This window comes from Lucilia sericata, unplaced genomic scaffold (assembly GCF_015586225.1).
Source record: "Lucilia sericata isolate MDLA Ls3-8-SP2 unplaced genomic scaffold, ASM1558622v1 Contig000923F_arrow, whole genome shotgun sequence".
In the NCBI taxonomy this organism is placed as follows: domain Eukaryota; kingdom Metazoa; phylum Arthropoda; class Insecta; order Diptera; family Calliphoridae; genus Lucilia; species Lucilia sericata.
In genome coordinates this window covers 23,793-35,806 of record NW_023994910.1, presented here as the reverse complement: position 1 = coordinate 35,806, position 12,014 = coordinate 23,793, and the positions used below count along the sequence as shown (strand labels likewise).

General features: G+C 26.3%; 1 protein-coding gene across 1 annotated transcript in view; it reads left to right on the top strand.

The window, feature by feature from the left end:
• The window catches only part of LOC119609051 (centaurin-gamma-1A), a 67,961-nt gene that overhangs the window by 37,783 nt on the left and 18,164 nt on the right, over positions 1-12,014 (top strand). Inside the window, exon 2 of the mRNA XM_037963726.1 lies at positions 10,958-11,190. Within this exon, the coding sequence (XP_037819654.1) occupies positions 10,958-11,190 (233 nt within the window). The remainder of the gene's footprint in view (positions 1-10,957; positions 11,191-12,014) is intronic.

Genomic DNA, 12,014 nt, shown 5'->3' with positions numbered 1-12,014 from the left:
TTTTAGGAAAGATTTAAACTTCTTTCCTAGTTTTGTCTTTAACACACATTTTATATTAAAAATGCTTAACTAAAGTTTAACTGAGGTTTTTCTGCTTCTGTTTAACTAAGGTTTAAACTCAAGCTAAATGTTATTCATTACTATAGCCACTTAAACAGTCGCAACTACTCCTCTAACTTTTAGTTTATAATGTAACTACTTAACTGATCTTTAAATAAAAATTATTTCTAGTATTTAACTAAGGTTAAGTTAAACACAAACATTATTAATCTCTTATTCATATTTCCTAGGTTTAAGTGTTCCCAAAGTTTAGTAACTTAACTTTAAAACATTTACGTCTTAATTCACATTCATTAAGTACTATTATTATTCCCCTTTAACTGTCATTCCCTTCCCTTCTTAGATAAACCTAATCTTCCCCTAACCTATAAAACTAATAAAATTAATCTTAGGTTAACCATAAAGATTATTTAATCTTACTGCAAACCTAAACTAAGCAACACCTTGCTCATTAAACTATCTAGCAAACTCTCAATAAAAGAGACAGAGAGAGAGTTCTTGTCATTAACTTACCCTTTTAATCTCTTTGTTCTTTTGATAACAACAATAACAATAAAATTTTATGACATTTGCTCATACTCTCCTTTAAACTCTCAACACCTTGCTCATTAAATTATGTTTTATTACTTTCAACAAATACCGCCATAATTTATGACTTAAGCAAGAGCGGGTGTGAGAGAGAAAGAGAGAGAGTGTGCGTAATAAGGTGTATGAGTTAGTAGAACCATAAAATTTTTATTATAACCATAAAATTGCCTGGTAATCTGTGGTCTTATTTAACATTTATTTCATTTTTATGACCCTTACAGCCTTTAAGATTAGGAGCGGCTTAAGGAAGTTGTCCTTTTTTAGTTTACAGCTACTGTATTTAGTTTTGACACGAGTCTGTTAAAGGGGGCTATAAAACTGGTAGTTTAAGGTCGAAAAAAGTAAGTTGTGGTTTAATGTTTTAGAGCAGGTGAGTGAGAAAGGAGTTAAATTTTGGTTGCCAAGCGCAGCAGCTGTGGTAATTTGAAAGATTTTGAAACTTGATTAAGTAAAGTTTAAGAAAAGAAAGATTGTTTTAAAAGATATGATCAGCTAACATAACCAGAGTTTAATTATACAAAAAATCTGCTCAATAATTAAGGTTTGGATTAGACATACTTACAGAACTAGAGCTCCCATTTTAAAGCAGTTGCTCTAAGCTTAATACAAGCTTAACCTGAGTTTTATATCTTCTCAATAGTTGCGGTTTGGTTTAGAAAGACTTTATCTAATGAGAGAGTTCTCATTTTAAAACAATTGCTCTCTCTTCCTTTTTCTACCATATGTATATCAAATGATAGCTTAATAAGTTTTAACTATAGTTTAGCTAAACTTCTCTTGAACATAATGAACTCAAATTCATTATATTTTATGAACCAAATCTCTCATTAATCATTCTCTAACTTAGAGCTCTTAATTTATAACTATTTAGCTCTCTCTATAACTCTCTTTTGTTCTACTTAATAACGGTTTTAATCAATCAGCTAATCGTTTAAACTTAAACTCTCTTTAACTAATTCTCATTATCATTTATCATTTGATTTGTAATTCTCTCTAATTATCAAACCATTTTGACCCCTATGACATTTCCAGCTGTCAAATTAAGTCAATTTTCTGCTCTTTTTAATCTTCCTTAAAGAAACATTAATCACTTTTTCTAATCTTTTACTTTTACTAATTTGTTAAAGAAAATGTCAAATATGTATCTTCTTAAACTAGAACAGAGCAGAGTGCAATTAATCTTGGCGAAAGAGAGAAATGCAAATGAGTTAGGATTAAAATTAGAGCATAACATTTAAAGAAATGTGAGCAGAATTGTTGATCTAAATATCAAGATGTAATTGACCTGGGGAAAATGAAGATAATTAATGATTTAAGTAAAAAATTTTCAACATTAAGAATGAATTTTAAGTAAACTAGAGTTGGAATTATATATTGAGCAAATACTGTTAAGAATAACTTCTCTCTTATATCAATCTTTGATCGTCAATTACTGGGAAACTTTTCGTTATGAATCATTTCTTTTCTCCTTATAATAAAACGATCTTTTATGCAAAAGAGTATTCAGAGAGTTAATGGAGTTAAAGTGTGGATTTAAGAGAACATTTGAAGTTTTTAGGGGTTTCAAAGCCACTGGGTTAGATCTAATGAAGATCTGTATAAAGTTTTAGTTAAGGTTTCTTTAAAAGTTTCCTTAGAAACGTATATAGCTTAGTTTTTCTTTTAGCCAACCTCTTCCTAATGCTCGCTTCCTGAAGTTTGTAATTTAGCCCCTGGTCTTTGTACCACCTTATTTTGATTATTTTGTTATTAGGTGAAAAAAGTTGTAAAACTAATATGAAAAAAGTATTAATATGGATTAAAAGAACATTTCAAGTATCTAGGGGGTCCTAAAACACTGGGCTAGAACTTAGGAAGATCTTTACAAAAGAATAAGTTAAGGTTTCTTTAAAAATCTCCTTAGAATCGTGTTCAGCTTAAGTTTTCTTTTAGTTATACTTTTCCTAAAGCCTGTTTCTTGAAGTTTATACCTGAACCCCTGGTTTTTGAACCCCTTATATTCATTATTTTGCTATTAACTGAGAAAAGTTGTAAAATTAAAACAGAAATAAACACAGTTTTTCCTTTTAACTATATTTTCACTAATTATCACTTAAAGTTTATACAAAAAAAAACAAGTTTTTCTTTTCAACAACTTAACAAATCTAACAAGTTTTACAAAATTTTTGCCCGAAAAAGGCGTTTTTCCCAAAAAACAAACCCCCCTCCTTGGTCTTAAAAGAAAGAAAACAAAAAACCATAACAAATTACCTTATAATAGAGTAGTAAAAATAAATAAAATTAGAGCAGTTTTTGTGTTAAGAAATAAAACAAGTTTTTTCTTTTTAAATTTTAAACCTAAAAACCTAATAAATATGCTATCAATTTCATATACATACATAAGACCGCCACTTAAATAAGCTAATGCTATATAGAATATCTTAAAATAGCAATAAAACACAAATTTACTCACTCCTTAAAGGACAAACAAACAAAAAAGGATGGTCTAATGGTTTCATGCTTTTAGGACGAAGGCAAGGAAAAGAAAAGGGGTTGCAGTAGGAAAACTGACCATTTTAAAAGAAACAAATTTTGTGTTTGTCGGCAGACAAACAAAAAGGACACGTGAAAATTACTGTATTAAAAGTTGTTAAAACATCATAAAAATATGTTTGTTTGTAAGGATGTACAAGGATATAAATCTAAAATGTTGAAGAAAAAAAGGGGTCAGTTTTTAAAAAGAAATGATATGGTCAATGTTATTTTTAGAGTTTTTTAATTTTTATGTTTTTTTTTTTTTTAAAGAATAAGACATTCAACAAGTTTAACTGGTTTGGCTTTTGTTGAAGAGAAAAAAACTAAATTTCAATTAAAATACTATAAAAACTTTAAAAGACAAAGAACAACTTTTAAAGTAGAAAATACAAAGGAAAACAGCAGCAGCCTTAAGGTGGTCTTTGGCATACTAAAGCATCTTTTTAGAAAGAGTGTTAAACTAAAGAGAGTAAGAGTAAGAAACATATAAGAAACAAAGGAGAGAGCTTGAAGCTTTCAAAAAGCAAGAGAGGTAGATAGATAGATAGATAGATAGATAGATAGATAGATAGATAGATAGATAGATAGATAGATAGATAGATAGATAGATAGATAGATAGATAGATAGATAGATAGATAGATAGATAGATAGATAGATAGATAGATAGATAGATAGATAGATAGATAGATAGATAGATAGATAGATAGTTAGTTAGTTAGATAGATAGATAGATAGATAGATAGATAGATAGATAGATAGATAGATAGATAGATAGATAGATAGATAGATAGATAGATAGATAGATAGATAGATAGATAGATAGATAGATAGGTAGGTAGGTAGATAGATAGATAGATAGATAGATAGATAGATAGATAGATAGATAGATAGATAGATAGATAAGCGTTTATCCAAAGCTTTTTGAAATTAAAACTTTTAAACAAAGCTTTCTTTAAATTAAACTTTTATTGACAACTTTTTTTTTCAAAAAAACATTATATCAAAGCTTTTTATAAAACTTTCAGTCAAGGTTTTGTTTCAATAAAAACTTTAACTCAAAGTTTTCTTTATATAAAAGCTTTTACATTAAATTTGTCCTTAAATAAAAGCTCTTACCTAAAGCTTTTACCAAAAATTTTCTTAAAATAAAAGTTTTACATTCGTTTTTAATAAAAGCTGTCTTAGATTTAGATTTTAATTAGAGCTTTCAGAAATCCAAAATTATGGTTAAATACTTCCTATACCGAAAGCTTTAACAGAAATGTCTTTTAAATTAAAAGTAATTTATTAAAGCGTTCAATTGCTAAAGCTTTAAGGTATATCTAACTTAAACTAAACTTAAACAAAGCTTTCTTTATAGAGAAGCTTTAAGTCAGTAATTTCTTTAAGAATTCTTTTAGCCAATAATTTCTTAAAAATAATAGCTTTTCGTTAAAGTTTGATTTTCATTAAAACTTTATTAAAATTGTCCTAAAACGAAAGCTTTTACTAAAATCTCTTTTAAATTTAGAAATAATTTATTAAACATTTCTTATATTAAGACATTCACAGTCTTTTTCAACAATAAAACTATAAACTTTCCTTTGAAAGAAATTTACCAGACAGCTTTCTATAAATAAGAGCTTTTACTTAAAGCTTTTTATTAAACTCTTACTTAAGATCTCTTGAGGAGTGTAAAGTAACAGAATTATTTTCCATAGGTTCAGTATATAGAGCTTAAAGCTTTTTAATTGAACGGTATTTAGAGAGAATTACATGGAAAAGAAAGATTGAAAAGCTTTTAAAAAAGCACTGCTAGAAGAAATAAATATTTTTAACTGAAGTTTTTTTAAAGATTTTCTTTGGAAAAACGTTTTTTTTTCTTTCCAATGATTAATGCTTTGGATTTACAACTTTCCCTTTAAGTCTTATTAAGTCTTACAAATTGCTTAAAGTTAAGCCCAGACATTAATCTTGTTTAACTTAACAGTTTATCGACACAAAAAGACTCTATATATAAGTAATAGTTCCCAAAAACCTTAACAAATTGATTTCTTACAATATTCTTTATAATTTATGTTAAATCTAAACATTAATAAATGAGGTGTAAACAAAACCGTTTAAATGTTTTAAATTTAAATATGTGGAAAAAAATGCATTTAATTTAGGTATTTTAGTGATGAAAAAAAATGTCTTTTTTTAACAATTTAATCTATATTTTCAAAACCATTTCCTGTTCGAACCAATAAAAGGTGGTGGACTAGTCATTATTTTTAATTTGACACAAACACACACACATGCACACGGATCTTTTTCTTTCTTCTTAATGGAAAAACTCTTCATTAAATATGCAAACAAGGTTTCTTACTTACAGTTTTCTTAGGGCAACTTAAAGGAAAATTTATTAGTAGTAAAATAGAAAGAAAGGGGTTTATTTGAAAATGTTTTATTTATTTTATCTAGATACACACAAGAAACAATAGCTTTTGTTGGTTAAACGTTGTCACATTGGATTTAATTTATTTTCCTTTCAAAGGGAAAAACCTTGATCTAATCAAAACTGGTTCGAACAAACAAACCCGCCAATATGAACACATGTAATCATTCTGGTATTGAAAAGGGGTCAAGTAGGGTTTTGTTGTGACAAAAAGTGTTAAAGAAAGTTCATTGAAATGTTAAGATTGTAAAAGAGAACATAACCTAAAAGTAAATCCGGCTAAGTACCTGGAAACTAAACTCTTTTGTCGGCTTTTGGTCATATTCCCAAAAAAATTTAATGAGTTTTCTTTAAATTAGTTGAAAATTAGAAAAAAATATTAAATTTAAGCTTTAATAAGCTAATAAAGCTTAAAAGCTTTCTTAAGCTTTAAGCTTTCTTTACAAACTTTTCCAAAAAAAATTCTTTAATTGAAAATTAGAAAAAATATTAAATTTAAGCTTTAATAGGCTAATAAAGCTCAAAAGCTTTCTTAAGCTTTAAGCTTTCTTTACAAACTAACTAAAAATTCAATATATACTGTTAACAAACAAAAGCTTTTATACATTTTAATAACAAATCGTGTATAATTTCAAGAATTTATGTCAAAACTCTGGTTTCCTGCAAAAATTTCTTATTTCAAACAAAACTTTTGAAAGCTTTTTGTGATTTTATTTATACTTAACATCTACAGTAATCATTATAAAACTAATTTAATTAACACATACCTTTTTTTGTTTCATTAAACATGAAAAAAAAAATTCATTAAAATTGTTTTATTCTAAAACCCGAAAAAAAGATTAAGTTTTTAAAAAGAGACTTAACAACTAGTTTAACCCACATAAACTTAAAAGTTAAACAACAATGTATTTAACAATTGCAGCCCAAAAAAAACTATTCAGCTATTCTTAATACAATTAAAAATGATTTACAACATAAAATGGCATTGAACTGAAAATTATAAAGAAGAATATAAATAATGAATACTGGCTTTTAAATAAAATACCTTAAAAGGTAATTTAAACTAGACACACGCTTATAAATTGATACTTTACAAATAAGCTTAAAAGGTGGGAGGATTTAAAGTAAATGATTCATAAAAAGAAATATTAGTTTTAAAAATAATAAAATTATGTTTTTATTTGTTGAGAAAATGTTTACTTTATAAACTGTGTTTTAAACTTAGTTTAAAGTAAAGCTTTTTGTTTGAAACTTTGTTAACTTGTAAGCTTAAACTTTGTTAAATTGAAAACATTCTTAAACGTTTTCAAATTGAAAGTTTTTATGTTAAAGCTTTCTTTAATCAAAAGCTTTTTGTAAAAGCTTTCTTCAATCAAAAGCTTTTTGTAAAAGCTTTCTTCTATCAAAAGCTTTTAGTGAAAGCTTTCTTTAATCAAACGCTTTTAGTGTAAGCTTTCTTCAATCAAAAGCTTTTTGTGAAAGCTTTCTTTAATCAAAAGCTTTTAGTGTAAGCTTTTTTCAATCAAAAGCTTACAACTTTCTTATACTCAAAAAGCTCTTAGTTAGATCTGTCGTTAACTGTCTTAAGCTAAAAGTCTTACAGTTGAAGCTTTCCTAAATCGAAAGCTTTTATTCAAATCTCCTTTAAAGTACACAAATATTAAAACTTTAAACTATATATAATACATAAAAACTTTTGATTAGATCCTTATTAAACCAAGAGTTTTTAATATAGCTTTCATAAACTAAAAGCTTTTTAATAAAAACTTTCTCAAACTCTCTTTAACTAAAAGCTTTTGATTATAGCAAAAACTTCTGAACAAAGATTTCTTAAAATGTTAAACTAAAACATTAGTCAACCAAAAGCTTTCTTATATTCAAAGCTTTCTTAATCTTTCGTAAAATAAGAATCTTTTGTTATAGCTTCCTCAAAGTAAAAGCTTTTCATTAAATGTTAACAAACTTTAAACTAAAACATTGAAAGCAAAAGCTTTCTTAAACATATTTAAAGTTTTCATAAGCTTTCCTAAAATAAGAATCTTTTGTTACAGCTTCCTGAAAGTAGAAGCTTTTCAATAAAGTTTTCTTTAAACTAAAGCCTTCTTATACAAGAATGTTTCTTAAACATGAAAGCTTTCTTTAATTTTCTTAAAACTAATAGACTTTAGCTATAGCTATGTATATCAAAGTGAAAGCTTTTTATTAAAGTTTTCTAAAACGAACAGTTTTTGCTCAAACTAAGAGCTTTCGGAGACAATACTTTGTACAACAAACAGCTGTGGTATACTTAAAGTTTCTTAAACTTGAAAGTTTTCCTAAAATTTTGTTAAAATTAAAATTAAATTTTCTTAAACTAAAAGCTTTCTCAAACACTATATTTTCTACAATAGATATGTAGCTGTTGATTAAAGCTTTTTTATACTAAAATGTTTGTTAAACTTGAAAGGTTTCTTAAACTTTCTGAAAACTAATAGTTTTTTGTTAAAGCTTTCTTAAAGTGTAAGCTTTTTATTAAAGTTTTCTTAAAGTAATAGTTTCATCATAAACTAAAAGCTTTCTCAAACACCAAACTATGTTCAACCAAACAGTTCTTAATTAAAGCTTTCTTAAGCTTAAAACTCTTGCGAAAAGCTTTTCCAAACTCAAAGCTTTTTGCTTAAATTCAACTTAAACTATAAAATTCCATGTTGTTAGCTCAATCCTTTCCTTTATCATATGTTCCTTCAAATCAACATCAACCAAGTGTTCAAGCATATTTGTGGCAACCAAGCAGCTCATATACAAATGGAAAAAAGATTAAATACTCATTAACCAACTAGCTATAACCTCCCTGTTATAAACGAGTGTACATCCATTATATACAAAAAATTAACATGACAATAACTTCTTCAACTGTCAATCAAATTGAAAAAAAACTGAAATTCTGAAATTCATACTTACTTGGCTGACCATAAACATTCCTTGTAGGTATAATTGTTATATAAGAGTAAAACCCCCCAAAAAAAACTGGTTACAAAAATCAACCTTCTGCTTATATAGTAAAGTTTGTTGGGTTAGCTTTGGCAATTTGCCTTTAAGGTATATACATACATACATAAGGTTTTGTTTAGGAAATACCAACTATTTTTTATTGTCACAGCTAATTACGTATTCAATTCCTTTTTTTCCTAAGGAAGTTAAAAAAGGACATCTTATGTTTAAATGTCTCTGGCAACCAGTTTATTTTGTATAGAAATTTAGCTACTTTTTTTTGGACAATTGCAATAATGCAGCAACCTTCATTTTTATATATTATTTACGTTTTTTTCTGGCTCAAGTGCTTTAAAATACTAAATCTTAAATATAGTTTTTGTGTTGTTTTTTGCTTCCCCCTTTTTTTGGCTGAGGCGGCTGTTATGCCAGTTTGTTAACAGACAAAAATCTTGATGGCCACCCAGTGCTTTTTCATGTGTGTTTCTTTGTAGTTGTTGTCTTTCAGACAAATGCTGTTTGTTTTGTTCGGGGTTTTTTCTACCATTCAATTGTTAAAGCTTATATAACATGTGTAAGCTTTTTTTGTTTGTTGTTGCAATGTGCTGGTCTGTGCTGTAATGTTATACTGGCAATATGTTTTTGACAGTTGACAGTTCATAGTAGCTGTCTTGTCAAATAATAATAATACAAACACAAGAGGGAAAAAGACAAGACATACACAACAAAAAGTGGAAGGAGAACAAAAAATAGAGGGACGAACATAAATATGACAATGTTTTTTAATTGTTTTAAAAAATTGTAAAATTAGATAAATTTAAAGCTTTTTTAAAACGTTTTCTTAATGTTAGTTTTTTAGGTAAAAGCTCTTGATTAAAACTGTTTCAAATTAACATATTTTATGTGAATACTTTCTTAAACTTGAAAGTTTTTGGTATAAGCTTTCTTAAACTTAAAGCTTTTGGTATAAGCTTTCTTAAACTTAAAGCTTTTGGTATAAGCTTTGTTAAACTTAAAGTTTTTGGTATAAGCTTTCTTAAACATAAAGCTTTTAGTGATAAAATTCTTAAATTTATGGCTTAAAATTAAAGTTTTTGATGGAAGCGTTCTTAAATTTAAAGCTTTTAATGAAAGCTTTCTTAAACATAAAGCTTTTGGTGATAGATTTCTTATATTTATGACTGAAAATCAAAGCATTTATTGAAAATTTTCTTAAACTAAATGCTTTTCATGTCTTTTTCTAAACTTTAAGCCTTTTGGTAAAAGTTTTCTAAAACTTAAAGCTTTTGATGAAAGCATTCTTAAACTAATAGTTTTTAGTAAAATATTGCTGAAATTGCGAAATTTTGGTGAAAGTTTTATTAAACTAAATGTTTCTTAAAATAAAAGCTTTTTATGAAAGCTTTACTCAACTAAAAGATTTTGCCAATAAATTTATTAAAAATTTAAAAAATTTTGAATTTAAAAACTTTTAGATTCATAAAGCTTTTTAACAAAGCTTCCTTTATCTGAAAGCTTTTGATTAGAGATTTGTTTAGCTAAACATTTTTGATTAATAGTAACTAAAGTGTTTTTAAACTGAAACTTTCTTAAACTAAAATATTTTAGTAAAAGCTCTGCTTAACTAACAGATTTCAGTAAAAGTTCTGTTAAACTAAAAGCTTTTTGTTATAGTTATTCTTAGAGCTTTTGATGAGAGGGTTGTTTGATTAAAATTTTTGGGTTAAAAGTTGCTAAAACTGAGGTAAAAGCTTTCTTATACTTAAAGCCTTTTTAATCTTATTCTTTCTTAAACTAAAATCTCTCGTTAAAAGAGTTTTCTTAAACTTAAATTTTATTTAGTTCTATCTACACATAAATCATTTGAATTTATTATCTTTATATTAAAAGCTTTTGTTTAAAGCTTTCTCAAAATTCAAATTCTAAAATTCTTTCTTAATATAAAATTTTTTAAATAAAACTTTTTTATTCTAAAATTATTACAATTAGTCATCTGTATATAGTTAGTTAATCATCTGTATATAGAAAGCTTTTGTTTAAAGCTTTTTTATATACTTATTATTGTTGAGATGTCTTCTTTACATAAAAGCTTTTATAGCATAAAACTCCTTATATTAAAATCTTGACAAATAATCATTTTTATATGCAAAGCTTTTGTTTAAAGCTTTTCATACAATGAAAAAGAACATATAAATGAAACATCTTTATATTGAAAGCTTTCAGTTAATACTTTCTCAACCTTGATTTTTTTAAACTTTTTCACTGTATAAAAGCTTTTAGATAATAAATTTTTATGGTATTAAAACAATTTCAATTAATCATTTTTATATTAAAAGCTTTCATTTAAAGCTTTCTCAAACTTTAAAATTTTTATTAAATTTTCACTTTTTTATTCTTTTCTCTTCCAGATTCCTTTGTAAATAGTCAAGAATGGACGATATCACGCTCAGTGCCCGATTTACGTTTGGGCATAGTGGGCTCTCTAAACTCAGGCAAATCTGCATTAGTACATCGTTATCTGACGGGTTCGTATATGCAAGAAGAATCACCCGAAGGAGGACGTTTCAAGAAAGAAGTATTCATCGATGGCCAAAGTTATTTATTGTTAATACGTGATGAGGGTGGTGCTCCAGAAATGCAGGTTAGTTAAGAGAAATCAAAAAAAAAGGGAAATTTAATATTTTTGTTTAATTATTACATGTTTATATTGTTATTAAAAGTTAATGAAGCGTAAAATGAAATAGATTTTGTTTTAAGTTTTACAATTTACGTCATTTCCCGCTTTTTTTTAGTCAGAGACCTTGATTTAATGTGATTGCATATAATCTTTGACTTTTTGTTGTTCATTTTGAAACAAAAAAAAAATTATAACAAATTATAGTTATTATTATAATGTTTTGTTTTAGTTTTTAACATATTATTAAGTTTTTTTCTTTGTTATTAGAGAGTGATATATATAAATTACTTTACGGTTTTTTTTCGGTTGCTTTGTTTCTAGTTAAGACTTAATTGTTTTTAGTCAGGTTTTGCCTAAAAGCATGCCATGCTTTTTGTTCAGTTACCTAAAAGTATTTTATATAATTTATTGTAAACCATTAAAATAAACTGTTTTTTTCTCTTAAGCTTCAAGTGGTTTTGTAGTCCCTAGTGTTTTACCTCATGCCTTTTTGAAAACTTTGTTTTTTCACCCAAGACATTAGTTGAATGACCCTCTTCTCTCTCCCTCTCTTTCTTTAGCTCTTAACAGGTAGAGGGTCATATCAAAAGTTAGCTTTTTTCTTGTTAATGTTTAAACAATAAACATTTGTTTGTTTGTTTTTATTTCTTCATAAATTTAGCATACTTTAAGGCTTTTAATGTTTAGTTTTATATAAAAAGCCTACTTTAGGGGTTGTTATAGTTTACCGCCTAACATTATTGTTTTCCATATATGTTTAATAAATATTTAATACATATTTTATCGAT